Source organism: Lissotriton helveticus, chromosome 7, assembly GCF_964261635.1.
Source record: "Lissotriton helveticus chromosome 7, aLisHel1.1, whole genome shotgun sequence".
In the NCBI taxonomy this organism is placed as follows: Eukaryota; Metazoa; Chordata; class Amphibia; order Caudata; family Salamandridae; genus Lissotriton; species Lissotriton helveticus.
The window spans coordinates 759,837,747-759,853,433 of record NC_136068.1 but is presented as its reverse complement, the minus strand read 5'-3'; the positions used below and the strand labels follow the sequence as shown (position 1 = coordinate 759,853,433).

Sequence of the window (15,687 nt, the reverse complement as noted above, 5' to 3'; positions counted from 1 at the left end):
ATCAGTTAGCTCCTGAAAATCTTATTAAGGCCAGGAATCAGTACAAAAGTCAGGCTGATAAGAAACGGAGAGAAGGTCCCGTTTTTAAACCTGGGGATCAAGTTTGGATTTCCACTCGTCATATGAGACTGAGAGGGAATTAAAAATTTCAGCCGAGATTTGTGGGACCCTATTCAGTTTTAAAGATAGTAAACCCAGTAGCTGTTAAAATTGATCTTCCTAAGAGAATGAAAATCCATCCAACCTTTCATGCGTCCTTAGTGAAGCGAAGTCCTCCAGATTTAAGACTTAGTTCACCTTCAATACCTGTTCAGGTGCAGTCAGAGGAGGAATTTGAAATCAAAAGAATCCTGGATTCCAAGAGAAAAGGTGGAAATCTGTTCTATTTAATTGATTGGAAAGGTTTTGGTCCTGAAGAGAGATCCTGGGAACCAAGTTCTAATGTTCATGCTCCCAGATTAGTTAGAGAATTTCACAAGACATTCCCACAAAAACCTAGAGAGGGGGCTTTGGTGGGGGGTACTGTCAGGACTGAGCAGATTTGCCCTCAACACACACACCAAGTTCCCATCTTTAGAATCAGAAATGGTCATTCAGTGTTACATTCTCCGTGGGGTTGGACACAGAGGCTTGCCAGATCCTTTTGCCGACATTTCCTATCAGATTAGAACACTCGACTCCTCTTCCCTGTTGACACGTTTTGCCTGTAGTTAGCGTTCTAGTCTTTTCCCTGTTCCCCAGCTGACAGCGGTTTGGTGGTGCGCGAGAAATTTGAAGGCTTCGCACTTCAACTGTCGCGCTGACTGAGAAGCAGCCTTTTCTTCAGTCTGCGTACCCTTCAAGAATCCTGAAAGCTTCGGTTTATCTTCCCGAAGTTTAATTGACTTTTCGCTCGCTATCTAGCATTTATAGCGAGGAAGGTTCCGGTCCAGTTTCCAGTATCCTGAGAGCTTCGGCAGCTTCAGCCTGAAGTTGTTCAGTCTCTTCATTCGCATTCCAGAATCTCTTGCGAGGAAGTTTCCAATCCAGTTAAGGTAGCAGTTACCCTTTCTTCTCTCTCTTCTACTAGTCAGCGAGAGAGCCTGGGTAAGAACTGAATTTTCTTTTGTTATTCTCCAGTGAGTGGAGCCTCCTAGTATCTCAGTTATTTCTAGGCATATGTACAAAATTTGTTCCCGGTGTTCTGGGTTCAGGACTTCATTTTCTAAAGACTTTTTATAGCTCCTTAGTAGCAAGTTTCCAGTTTATCTACACAGCTTGAGCAGCAATTGAACTGTTGGTGCCGTAGCCAGTATTCTGCACCTGTTGCCTGCATTCAGAATAAAGAACATTCTCACAAGCCTACAAGTAAATATATATATATATATATATATATATATATATATATATATATATATATATATTTGTGCTTACCACCACATGTGATTTCATCCTTCATCTTGGCAATGTACAAGGAGCAAGAGTGAGCAGAGGAGTCTACCTTTACTTCCAAAATCTCACTTCAACTAGTTCTTTATTCAACATTAGAGAGAGGCTAATTCCCGCACACTTTCAGGTAGGCAAAGGTCTTGGGGAGGTTGTTGTATAAACAGTCTTAGGATAGTTGCTCATTGTTGCCTTGCTTTACAGGAAGTCTACAACAAGAAGGAAGCAGAAGACTTCGGTGTGTGGCAGTCTCTCTTGTTTGTCGTCACATTCCCCTTTCCCCCATATCTCAGTGTCCAGCCTTGACTGGGTCCTGGGGTGTAGGGGAATTGGGAGCCAGCATCTCATCTCCTTTGCTGTACCATTCTTGCGGAGCCACAATTCAGGTACTGCTTCTGACAACTAGAGCGCTAACCGCCCAGTCTCCGCCCCTCGACCAGCCGGCCAACGAGCAACTGCCACCGCCTGTGCACCCTCCACAGCAAACGGTAAAAACCGCGGTGGACGGGGGTGCGGACGGACAATGATCCCCCCAGAACAGGTAAGCCAAATGAGGAGACTGTCAACGTTTAAAAACAGATTTTTTTAAAAATGCCCCCAAAATCACAGTCCAGTTAATAGATTTGAGATTAGCAACAATAATGTTTTAAAAACAAGTAAAGGGACCCGAAGAGCCCTGTGAAGCAAAGAGCGAGTAGAGCAGCGTCTAACCCGACTAAGCTCTTTTGGCGCTCTCTTATACAGTAGGAAGACCACTAGAGCGCTAACCGCCCAGTCTCCGCCCTTCGACCAGCCGGCCAACGAGCAACTGCCACCGCCTGTGCACCCTCCACAGCAAACGGTAAAAACCGTGGTGGACCGGGGTGCGGGCGGACAATGACCCCCCAGAACAGGTAAGCCAAATGAGGAGAGTGTCAACGTTTAAAAACAGATTTTTTAAAAATGCCCCCAAAATCACAGTCCAGTAAATATATTTGAGATTAGCAACAATAATGTTTTAAAAACATGTAAAGGGGCCCGAAGAGCCCCGTGAAGCAAAAAGCGAGTAGAGCAGCGTCTAAATGGAGAATTAAGCTGGTCTTGAGTTTTCCTAAGCCTAAATTTTTACTAGCAGATCCGTCAACCTTAAAGGTGACGTATCTAAATAAATGTTTGCTAATGAAAACCATGGTAAACTCATTTAAATTGCAGATGTAAATATTATAAATATCTGGTTCAGTTTTAGACACTCCACTATGATACAGCAGCTATCCTTTGAATTTCACCGATCCATGGAGTGTAAGTGTTTTGTGAGTAACTCGCTGTGTAATGGGCCCCACTGTCGAGTATATGTATGAATTTGTACTTCAGGGAAAGATGACATGGTTTTAGAAATTATTTCTGGAGAACCGCTGCATCAGATCCACCTGTAGATCTTGCAGAGCATGCGGAGGGTGTTGAAGTAGGAGAACGAGACGGCGTTGACTTGCTTGGTCATGGAGAGTGATGAGTAGAGGATGTACCCCAGGTTGCGTGTGTGGTCGGAGAGAGTCGGTGCTGCTCCCGGTGCCGTCAGCCACTAGGAGTCGTCCCAGGCTGAGGGGGTGGAGCCGAGGATGAGGACCATTGTCTTGTGTGAGTACAGCTTCAGACGGCTGCTCTTCATCCACTCGGCGACGGCTTTCATTCCTTCGTGGAGGTTGGATTTGGCGGTGAGGGGGTCCTTGGTGAGGGAGAGGATCAGCTGGGTGTCGTCAGCGTAGGAGATGATGTTGAGGTCCTGCAGTCGGCGACGTGGGCGAGCGGTGCCATGTAGACATTGAACAATGTCAGGCTGAGGGATGATCCTTGGGGTACATCGCACATGATCTTCATTGTTAAAGCAGCAGAAGATTCCAAATTGTGCAGCCCGGATGGAAACAGGCTTCCAGTAAAGTGACACGTCTGTTTCAATGCCTTTTGCCTTAGACATAGGGTTGTTTACGAATTTGTTACGTCCTGACTCAAGGAAAGATTTTCTATGCACAGAGATTTTAGACCCCTTCAAGTCAGTTCTCATTTTTTCAGCATGGTAAACTGATTAAACTCAATGACAGTGCTTAAAATATACACAAAACACCGCAGTGACCTTTCTGTTCATATCTGAAGTACTAAGAATCATTAATTTTTCGGAAAAGCCCTTAAGACGTTTATGTTTGGTTGATTCCACTGATTGACTTGTGCTAGCTCTACCTAGATTAGTCTGCTGTTTTCTGATTAGCAGTGACTAGTGCCGAGATGCTCCCTGTAGAGTGTGTGCTTTACAAATATTGAAATCACATCACATTCCTACTAAAAGACATCATTTGTTTCCTATTAGAAGGAACATTAACGTCCGATATCAACGGGGCTTAAGAGACCATGCTCACATAATTTGCTAAACATATTGAACTAAATTACTAGATTGAGGTACTCTCACCTGAAGTTCACCTGAATGTGAAGAAATATAAAAGAAATGTGCTTGATAGGAGACGGGCATTAGTAATAAGACTTGTTATATGGTTTAAAGATGGAATTTTGTCTGCAACTTATTTCTCACTAGTGCCCAGTGCCCATCCTAGATACATGTATACCGAATGGGAGGATAATGTTTTTTTCGGAAGAATAATACCTCGGTGAATAGAAAAATGTGGTAAGAACTTTGACTGTACAGGTTTCAGACGTTAATATTTCTAGACCCTTCATTTGTTTATATTTATCTTTGAATTGATGACCAAAGTTCTAATGACTTACAAAGTTCTAAATAATATGTATACAAGATGCACCAAAAGCATACTATTATTAGGGCAATTCATGCAAAAGACAATAATTAAGAGAAGGTGAGTAATCAGTTTATATTTTAGGAAAATTCTACTTTGTATATGATAATGAAATGATCCTGAAATCACAGCTTCTATATAAATGTGAAAATAAATTACAATAAATATATATATAACTTCCTGTAATATTATAAGGGGTGGAGGAGCATGCAATGTAACTTTCTCAACCCCAGTGATTTCAGTGAAAGTATGTCACATGGGGGGTTCAAGGCTGTATTCTAGGGCAATGGTATATTACATGCCCTCTGCTTTCCTCAGTCAAATTGCCAGGAAGAGGTTCTTTTAACAGCAATCACTTAAAGGAACAGAATAAACTAATATGAAAAAGGTGAAAGTTATTAAATAAGGATGTAGGAGGGCAGATTGGTAACAACAGGAGGATAGTTGGATGTAGACTATTTGTGTTAAATGAATTATTACATAGTTTAGTAGAGGGGCTTAATTTATAATAGTGGCAAAAGAGTGTGGTCATATGCTCACGAGTGCTTTGGCATGAAGTAAAATTACTCATGCCTTTGATTGGTTTGGTGTCAGATAAGGAGGTACCATCGGTCTTACTGTTTTACTAAATATGGAATTTATTGCGCCCCAATATCCCTTCACAAATGTAAGCAAAGTAAACAAAAATGATGGGTGGAATACCTGCAAATGTCTTAACCTCAGGCATTCACTCAGAGCTAAATTCAACTCCTTTTGACCATTTTATTTACCACTATGCCACTTCTGACATGGATCAGTCAAGTACTAATCTGGCTTGGTCGAGCCAAAACTAACAGACCAGGTCCTCTTTAGATGGGAACACAAGTAGTCCGAGGCCAGTGTTAGCCTCATTGAATCTCATCAGTGAGGGGCACAGCAAGAATGCAAACCGTGTCAGCAGCAGTTAGCCATCACATTTAGTGCATTACAATGAAACTGAAAGATTAAGAGTGAAATGATTGCAGTGTCAGTCCCTAGTAATGGCTCAAATGTTGCACTACAGTGCATTGGATTTTTTCACCCACTATGCCAATCCAAGCTGGTACCAGTCAAAATTCAAATCACACTTTTTTCTTCTCCAAAATGAGCAGTCGAAGTGTCAGAACCCCGGTAGATAAGATGCTGTAGGATGCGCTCTAGTCTATGAGCGTGAACGCGATGACGCGTCACGCCATAGACAGGAGCGCGATGCGCGCGCATGCGCAGTAGGCGCGCACTGCAAGGCGCGAAAGGCGAGAACGGCAGTTGGCGACCGGAGCAGTCACTGTGCAGACGCTCGGCGCCCTTATGCTCAGGATATTTGTTTGTTATGAGAATAAAGTCAAAGAAGTATACACCTACTTGGCCTCAGTGTATAGTGTGGGAGAGAAACATTACATTGGCGACGAGGCTGGGACCACGAACACCAAGGAGCACAGTGGTCAGGAGCAGACACTCCAAGACAGCCCCACACCACCAGCAGAAGGCCAACAGCGACAAAAGACGAGCAGAGGGCGTGGCAGTGGCAGAGAAGCACGGAAAACAACCAATTAAAGCTCCAATAACCAGGTCAGTGCTGGGCCAGGGAAGGAGAGCACAGCCAGCACCCTGGCAGCCAAAGGCATCGACCCCAAGACAGAGGAAGGGGCACAAACTGACGACCCCACGCAGGCTAGAAGGGATAGCACCCCAGGTAGCCCCAGAGGGCAAGGGAACACGGCAGGGAGTGCAGGAGCATCCGGTGTACCCATTCAACACAGTGCCCAGGTGGTAGACCCCAGAGGCGAGGCCAGGATGGCGAATCAAGCGTCCGCTCTGATGGCCCCTGTCCCTTTCCTGCCTAGACCGGGTGAGCCACAGCTAAAATGGGAAGACTGGAAGGAATACTTTCAAAACTACATTGAAGCACTTGAAGATGAAAATGAAGGGGCATTCACTCCGGAAAGGAAGAAGAGACTGTTACTCCACAACCTGGGCCCGGAGGGGGTGAGAGTGTTCAAGAACCTGGTGCCCAAGGAGAGGGGAGCGACTGAAACGGATGTCTTTAAAAACGCCCTGGATGACTTGGACAGCCATTACCGTCCAGCAGTTTGTGTCTCCATAGACAGGTATAATTTCCAACAAAGGAAGCAGGAGGTTGGTGAATCGATTGATGATTATGTGGCGGCGCTCCGACGCCTGGCTATCACGTGCCAGTACGGAGGTCTTCAGGAGGAGTATATCAAAGACCAAATTGTCATGCACACCACGTGCAGGTCTGTCCAGGACAAACTGTGGGCGCAGAGTGAGACATCGCTTAAAGAAGTGGTGGCCATGGTCAAAAAGGCCGAGATGTCAAAACGCGGTGCAGAAGCAGCCAAACGTGAGAACGCACCGAGACAGTTGGTCAACAAGATAGACGAGGCGCCCCAGCCCAGCAAACCCAGAGGGGTGTATGGAGAGCAGAGGAAGGATTCGAGATGGACAGGGAAGCAAACAGTCCGCCCTGGTCCAGACAACAAGTTCGCGTGTTATAGATGCGGCAGCGCTGCACATTCGGCGCAGGATAAACGCTGTCCCGCGTTCCGCGCCAGATGCTCGTTTTGTGGCCTGGTCGGCCATTTTGAAAAAGTATGCCGCAAGAAGGGGAAGAAATCCACGGTCAAGTGCGTCGATGCGGCCACAGCGGACGTCAGCGGGGAGGACGACCTGGAAGACGACGATTTGGTGTTATGCATCGAGGACCAAGTGTTAGAGGTGACGGGAAAGCGAAGAGATAAGCCTCGCACGGACATGCTGATAGGGGGAGTGAAGGTACATGTGGCCGTCGATTCAGGATCTCCTTGGACCATCGTGCAAAGATCCATATGGGAAGAAGACTTTGTGCCTGTGGTGGGGCCAGACCTATGGCCGCCGGACATCAGACCCATCTCGTACACTGAGAACGACATTCCTCTAGTGGGGTGCCGAGACTTCGTATTTGAATTCAGAGGGAGATCAGCCACGTGCACCCTGTATATAGCAGAGAGAGGTCCTTCAGTGCTGGGGTGGAGAGACGCGGGAGATCTGGGAATCATACTCAACCCGGGAGGTAAAGAGCAGATTCTCTTGACAGATGAATGGCCCCTCACGAGAGATGAAGATTGGAAGTCTGCATACCCCAAAGTGTTTGATGGCTCAGTTGGGAAACTGGACAAGTTCGTCCACAGAATGGTCCTCAAGGAGGGCGCAGTACCAGTGGTGCATAAAGTCAGAAACATACCCATGTCTACCAGCGGAGCGGTACAACAGGAACTCCTGAGGCTGGAGGAGCAAGGCATCATAGAGCCGGTGGACAGTGCGGAGTGGCTATCCCCCTTGGTGGTGGTCAAGAAGCCAAATGGACAGGTGCGTCTCTGCGTTGACCTCCGCGAACTCAACAAAAATCTCATAGTGGAGAAGTTTCCCCTACCTAGAATCGAGGAGATGCTCGCCAAGACAAAAGGTGTGACTCACTTCTCCACCATAGATCTCACGTCTGCATACTATCAGATTGAGCTGCATCCATCGAGCAGGAAGTACACCGCCTTCATTACACCTTTTGGGTGCTACCAGTTCCGGAGGATGCCCTTCGGCCTGGCGTCCGCAGCGGCTGTTTTTCAGAAGCTAATGCATCGGCTGTTCAAGGACATTCCGGGGGTACAGTACTTTCAGGATGACATCCTGGTGATGGGCTCTTCCAAAGGAGATCACGACAGGAAGTTGCAGAGAGTTCTGGAAGTGCTGCAAAATAAGGGGCTAACGGCGGAATGGAGCAAATGCAAGATAGGGACCCACTCGGTGACATACTTGGGTCATGAGATCAGCACGAGAGGAATTTCACCCAAGGAGCGCAATGTGAAGGCCATTAAGGATGCAAAGGCGCCCAGCTCCAAGGAGGAAGTGCGGTCATTCCTTGGAATGGCCGAGTATTATAGTAAGTTTGTGAGACACTTTGCCACCAGGACGTACAGAATGAGGCAACTCATCAGAGACAAGACCAAGTTTGAGTGGGACTCAGAGGCGCAATTGGAATTTGACACGATCAAAGACTGCATCAGCCAAGCTGTTCCATTGCAAGGGTTTGTCCCATCGGGCAAGACTGTGGTGACAACAGATGCCAGCGATAAGGGCTTAGGGGCTGTCCTGGCACAAGTGAGGGAAGATGGTGCCACTGAAACAATAAGTTTTGCCTCACGTGCGTTGTCTCCGACGGAGCAAAGGTACAGCGTCATTGAGAAGGAGATGCTGGCCGTCACCTGGGCTTTGGGCAGATTCCGGCAGTTCGTTTGGGGTACGAGATTCAAGCTACAAACTGATCACAAACCCTTGATCAAGGTCTTGACTTCCTCGGGTCATGAGACGGCGACCCCGAGAATAGCAAAGATGACGCTGAAGCTGCTCGATTACACCTATGATGTTGAATACCTGCCAGGAACGCAGAACAGGGTCGCAGATTATCTCAGCAGGGCTGCGGCGATGGAAGTGGCGCCGGAGGATGCCCTGGATAAGGAAGAGATGGTGGCAAGCATGGAGGACCATGAGAGATCGATAAGTATCCAGGAATGGGAGGCCGCCTATGATCAGGATGTGGAAAAGGTGGAGATAAAGAGACATTTGACGTCGGGCTGGCCAGACAAAAGGAGGCTGGCCGATGGAATACGGAGGTTTTATGAAATACGAGAGGAACTGTCCCTGAGTGACTCGGGAGTGTTCATATATAGAGGCGAGAGGGTCGTGCCGCCAGACTCACTAGTACCCAGATTATTAACTCTACTGCACGAGGGCCACCTAGGTATTGTAAAGACCAAAGCACGTGTCAAGCAAATGTATTGGTGGCCAGGCATGGATGTCCACATTGAAAGGCAAGTAAGGGAGTGCGGCCAATGCCAAGGCGCTGACAAAGTGCTTAGACCACTCAGACCGGCTTTGGGAAAGTTTGACACACCACAGGGACCCTGGGAGAACGTGGCCATTGACATACTGGGACCTGTCCTGGACAGCAAAGGAGTGAACAAGTATCTATGTGTAGTAATGGACAAGTATTCTAAATGGCCGGAGGTGGACATTCAAGAATCCATGGACACTGACACGATTCTAAAATTCCTGACGACAGTATTCTTAAGAGAAGGCATTCCCAAAACCATCCTCAGTGACAATGGCCCGCAGTTTGTCTCGGACAAATGGATTAGGTTTATGAGGAGGAATGGTATTGAGTCAAAACACACGGCAGTGTATCATCCCGCATGCAACGGTCAGGTGGAGCGGTTCAACCGTGTGCTAATGGGCTCCATACAGGCGGCCATCACGCAGGGAAAGGATTGGGAGACAGAGGTGATGAGTATGCTGTGGTCCTACAGGATCACCCCCACGGCTGTGGGGTACAGTCCATTTCAAGTGCTGAGAGGACGCCATCCGTTCACTCGGGACAATGTAGTATGGAGAGAGAAGACCATCACCAGTAAATGGTCCCCTGCGGTGGTTCAGCACAATTTGGAAAAGGCCCAGAAGATCTATGCCGCTAACTATGACAAACGTCGAAATGTGAAAGGAACAGAGCTGGAGGAAGGAGAGTGGGTTAGGGTTAAACTCCCTACCCTACAAAAGAAAGGTGACAGCAAATATAGTCAGCCGTTACAAGTCAAGGAGGTGCGAGGTAGAGCAGCCCTCCTCAGCGACGGCAGGGTGTGGTCCCAAGACCGCATGGCCAGAGTGAACAAGATAGTCGTATGGCCCAAACTGGAGGAGATAGAGACACGGAGGGACTTCCATGAAACCAGGCCTCGACCAGTGCAGGGTGATGAAGGCCTTCCAGAGGGAGCAGGAGAGGACAGTGAGATGGAAAATCCCAGCACAGGCCCTACAACCATAGATGTAACGCCGACGGGAGTAACTCAGAGTGGAGACCGGAGAGCGGGATCGAGATCAGGTGGAGAAAGAGAGGTCGAAGAGAACATGCCGGTAAGACACACCCGTAGTGGCAGGGCAGTCACAGTGCCCTCGCGATATAGAGACTTTGAAATGAGTGGACATTGATCATAGGCTTGTCAGACTGGTGGCCCAGCCAGAGAACATTGGGGACCATGGACACACTGTTAGAGTTTGGAAAAAGTTATTTTGTTTATTGTTAAAAGGGGGAGATATGTAGGATGCGCTCTAGTCTATGAGCGTGAACGCGATGACGCGTCACGCCATAGACAGGAGCGCGATGCGCGCGCATGCGCAGTAGGCGCGCACTGCAAGGCGCGAAAGGCGAGAACGGCAGTTGGCGACCGGAGCAGTCACTGTGCAGACGCTCGGCGCCCTTATGCTCAGGATATTTGTTTGTTATGAGAATAAAGTCAAAGAAGTATACACCTACTTGGCCTCAGTGTATAGTGTGGGAGAGAAACATTACAGATGCAACCCTTTGATCATGAAGCTACGCATCTACCAGACCATTTTCATGTTCAGTCTGTGTTTCTGAAGTTACCTTGTTTCAGGAGAATAAAGAGACTTTGAGTCCAGTTCTTTTTAAGAGAACGTTTATAGACTTTGTACAAAATGAAGTGTAGAATCTTTGATATTAACCTTCGTATGGCAGACTTATTCCCATGTCTAGATCTACTGACAGATTTTAAGTGGAATCCAAAAAGAGCATTGCCTAAGAAGGGTAGCTACGAATCCTTTCCAAGGGGCGTGGCCTACGTAATTAAGGGTGTGGTTTAGACATGTAAACTAAAATCCTGTGCTCACGTAGTGTGACACTTCACCGGTATTTTGGGGCCATTGCATCCAATATATAACACAACTGATATAAGCTTAAAACAAGGCAGGCTTATTGAATTTGCCAATAGTTATTAGCTGTTTGAGATAAATAAATAACAATTATCTTGTTTAAATAATTAATATTGAAAATGTACATTCTGAAAATATGAGACTGAATTAACCATTACTAAGGTAGGTTTCTCAAAAGGTACTTAAGTCTTCAGAATGCTTTACAGACACCCTTTTTTTATCTCCACCAGCTTTCTGAAATCCACCATCTGCATCCCCAGTACTTCAACACTCCCTAACACACAACGCACCCACTCATCTGTAAGCACTGCATTTTGTTTTACTTTTGTATTGTCAATATTTTGACATCTGTGTACCACCTTCACACACATTTGCAATGAATCACAACTACAATTACAACTGGAACGCATGGCTACTGCTCCATGTGCTGAGCAGAGAGGCCTAAATTGGAAGACTTTGTATTCTGAACACCGTTTTAACACACTGCTAAGCACAGTAAGAAACGCAGCCTCAGCTTTTGACTTCTCAATCGTGGGCCATTACAAACGCTTGGAGACTCCTCGGTTCAATGAGTGAGCTATACAAGAGTAATGTGGTACACGAAAAAACACTACAGACACAACATCCATGAAAAAGCAAACATTCTTAAGGGAGATTAAGCTTTAAATATAAACAGAAAAAACATATCGAGCAGAAAATACCTTAACGTTTATTAAATTGTCATTTTTTAGCAATACATCAGTGTTTACACTTGGAAAGTTAAGGACGTGAATATAGGGCCCGAAAAGGTCACGTTTTAATGTTTCGTGATTGCTGGCGTGGACGGAACACTTATAACCTTGGTTACTGATCTAATAATCATATTCAAATTAAGTGGAAAATGTAGGCAACGGGATCAAAACAAATCCTAGTACTCTCAAATAAAAGGAAGAGTAGTTACTGTAAAAAAAAAAGTTGCAGCAATAGCCCAAAAAATATGAAGCACCGGATACTTATGGGATACTAGTTAAGATGATATATATGGGCCTCAATTTTTTTTAAAACACAACTCTGGTAATTTACACCAATTCTGCCGATTAACCGTCATTTTAACAAACACGTGAAGTGACACCAACCCGAAAAATAAGGTTTCTTTCCTTGTCTAAGAAATAAACATTGCTCGCGCAAAGTCAACACATTTTTACTTGGTCCTGTTTAAGCAGAGTGTTAATGTGTTAGCAGGCCAAAGTGTGAGAGCATGGGGCCTCAACCCACAGAAAAGGGAGCATGAAGGAGGGAGTGGGAGGCGCTTACTCTGAGGGTACAACCCAGCACAGACAGCAGGCGGCGCTGCGCACACTGACCTCTGTGACTATGGTGCTGCTGTAGACGTCGGCGCTGTAGCTCCAGCCGTCCAGGCACTTCTCCTGCGGCACCTCGCTCAGGTCCACGTCCACCCCCGGGGTCAGTCCCAGCGCCGAGAAGTTGGTCAGAAGCGCCAACCGGTAGCGGCGGCACCTGCTCTCCGCAAGGGTCCCGTCCGCCTGCTTCTCCAGCGGCAGGCTGGCGTTCCTCCAGGGGGCACTGAGGTTGGCGCCGGCGGGCACCAGGCAGCGGTGCTCGGGGGTGGCGGACAGGAAAACCGCCGAGAGCCCGTTGAAGCCGTTGGGGATGATGCTGGCGCTGAGCAGGAAGAAGATGGTGCGCTGGAAGGGCCCCCACTCGCCCAGGAAGGCAGTCTCCTTCTCGTAGTCTCGCATGGCGGCGCGGGGGCCGGAAGTGCGGCGCCAGGTACCGGCGCCCACCTGAGGCTTAGCCCAGCGCAGAGCCGCATAGAGCAGGTGCTTGGAGCGAGAAGCTCCCGCTTCAGCCTGGGGTTTTGAGGGAGCGGGCCGGACCGGCCTGGGGGGAGGCGGCCTTGGCAGCCTGCGGCTCTGGGTGAGGGAGGGGACAGGAGGGCGGCCCTGTCCTTATCACGGACACAGCATGGCCTGTGCTGCTAGTAACAGCGACCGTAGCCCGTGTCACGTGGAGGTAGAGAACGCCTCCAATTCCTGCTCGCAGTCGCCACCTTCCCTTTCGCAGGCCGAGGAGCAGGGTTTCTGTACGTAACTAAGCAACAGTCCTGTCAAAAGAGCTGTCACCCGGAGCGGGGCGCTTTGCCGCACGCGCCTTAAACAAACATGACATTTAGCCTACTTTTTTACCGGCGAGCTCATCAGCTGTTCAACAGTCCCGTCAACATGTGTGCCCCACAACTTCACCATATAATGCACTCTACGGCACTCCTGTCCCAACGTACACATCATTGTTGGAGTGGGCGACAACTCACTCAATACCGGGACCGATTAAGGTGTCAGTTTTCAGAATTGGATTACATTTCATTTGTATAGCTGCTGATAGCACAGAGCGAAGTATTATTTCTAACCCTTCCTCCCCGAAATAACATACACAAATTCCATATTGTCCAATTCTTTACTCTTGAATACTCTGCAATCTAGTCCTCACTAGTCTTGAAATCCTTAGGAGAACGAGTTAGTACATTGATGACATCACAGGAAGGAATGCCCTATGCCGTTTGATACCAATGGATCACAGGAAGTCACTTTAATAAACTTATAACACCGTTCAAAATAAACAATGGATCAATAAAATGCTACCAAATTATAATTATAAATGAAATGAAGCATTAGATCATGCATGCCGACGTTTGTCAACACTTATAAGGAACATTTTTAAATGAAAATCTGATTTCTTCATTAAGGGCTGGGAAATATTTTATGAGGAAGAAAACAAAATGAAAATAATCAATCAATCAATCATAGACATTTATAGAGCGCTCTACTTACCCGGAGGGTCTCAAGGCGCTAGGGGGAGGGGGGTGCTGCTACTGCCCGAACAGCCAGGTCTTGAGCTTCTTCCTGAAGGCGAGGTGGTCTTGGGTCAGGCGCAGGTCGGTCGGGAGGGAGTTCCAGGTCTTGGCGGCCAGGTAGGAGAAGGACCTTCCTCCTGTTGTCGTTCTTCGGATGCGGGGGATGGCGGCGAGGGCGTGACTGGCTGATCGGAGGTGTCGTTTGGGATCGTAGAAGTTGATGCGGGTGTTGAGGTAGCTCGGGCCTTGATCGTGGAGGGCTTTGTGTGCGTGGGTGAGGAGACGGAAGGTGATTCTCTTGTTGACCGGGAGCCAGTGCAGGTCTCTTAGGTGTCCGGAGATGTGGCTGTGTCGTGGGACGTCGAGGATGAGTCTGGCTGAGGCGTTCTGGATCCGTTGGAGTCTCTTCTGGAGCTTGGCGGTGGTTCCGGCGTAGAGGGCGTTGCCATAGTCCAGTCGGCTGGTGACGAGTGCCTGGGTGACAGTCTTCCTGGTCTCGGTGGGGATCCACCGGAAGATCTTCCGTAGCATGCGCAGGATGTTGAAGCACGACGAGGAGACGGCGTTGACTTGCCTGGTCATGGAGAGGGAGGAGTCCAGGATGAAGCCCAGGTTGCGTGCGTGGTCTGTCGGTTTGGGTGCGGTTCCCAGGGCGGCGGGCCACCAGGAGTCGTCCCAGGCGGAGGGCGAGGCACCCAGGATGAGGACTTCCGTCTTGTCCGAGTTCAGCTTCAGGCGGCTGGTCGACATCCACTCGGCTACCTCTTTCATTCCTTCGTGAAGGTTGGCTCTGGCGGCGGCGGGGTCGTTGGTCAGGGAGAGGATCAGCTGGGTGTCGTCGGCGTAGGAGATGATGTTCAGGTTGTGTTGGCGTGCGATGGCCGCGAGGGGGCTCATGTAGACGTTGAAGAAGGTTGGGCTCAGCGAGGATCCTTGGGGTACGCCGCAGATGACTTCGGTGGCCTTTGATTTGTGCGGTGGTAGGCGGACTCTCTGGGTCCTTCCGTCGAGGAAGGAGATGATCCATTCCAGTGCCTTCTCCTGGATTCCGACGTTGTAGAGGCGCTGCACTAGGGTGCGGTGGCAGACGGTGTCGAAGGCCGCGGAGAGGTCTAGGAGGATGAGGGCCGCTGTTTCTCCGTTGTCCATCAGGGTTCGGATGTCATCGGTGGCAGCGATGAGAGCGGTCTCGGTGCTGTGATTGGCTCGGAAGCCAGACTGTGAGGGGTCGAGGGATCCGTTCGTCTCGAGGAATGCGGCCAGTTGCTTGTTGACGGTCTTCTCGATGACTTTGGCCGGAAACGGGAGCAGCGAGATGGGGCGGTAATTCTTGAGTTCGGTGGGGTCCGCTGTTGGTTTCTTGAGTAGAGCGCTGAGTTCGGCGTGCTTCCAGCTCTCCGGGAAGGTGGCGGTGGTGAAGGAGGTGTTGATGATGTCCCGTAGGTGGGGTGCGATGACAGCGGCGGCTTTGTTGAAGACGTGGTGAGGGCAGGGGTCGGTCGGTGATCCGGAGTGGATGGAGTTCATCATGCGGACGGTGTCTTCGGTGCTGATCGGGGTCCAGGCGCGGAGGGTGGTGGTGGGGGGCGTTGGTTCGGTCGTGTCGGACGTGGCGTTCGTCGGTTGGGTGTTGAAGCTGTTGTGTATGTCCGCGATCTTGTTGTGGAAGTAGGAGGCGAGGGAGTTGCAGAGTTCTTGCGATGGGGTGATGTCGTTGTTTCCGGCGTTGGGGTTGGAGAGCTCTTTCACGATGTTGAAGAGTTCCTTGCTGTTGTGTGCGTTGTTGTCCAACCGGTCCTTGAATGCAGTTTTCTTGGTGGCGCGGATCAGTTGGTGGTGTTT

General features: G+C 48.7%; 1 protein-coding gene across 1 annotated transcript in view; it reads right to left on the bottom strand.

Moving 5' to 3' along the window:
• LOC144769114 (organic cation/carnitine transporter 2-like) overlaps window positions 1-13,001 on the bottom strand; it is a 739,817-nt gene extending 726,816 nt beyond the window's left edge. Inside the window, exon 1 of the mRNA XM_078653116.1 lies at window positions 12,338-13,001. Within this exon, the coding sequence (XP_078509242.1) occupies window positions 12,338-12,733 (396 nt within the window). The 5' untranslated portion in view covers window positions 12,734-13,001. The remainder of the gene's footprint in view (window positions 1-12,337) is intronic.
• Between the last annotated feature and the right edge of the window lie 2,686 nt (window positions 13,002-15,687).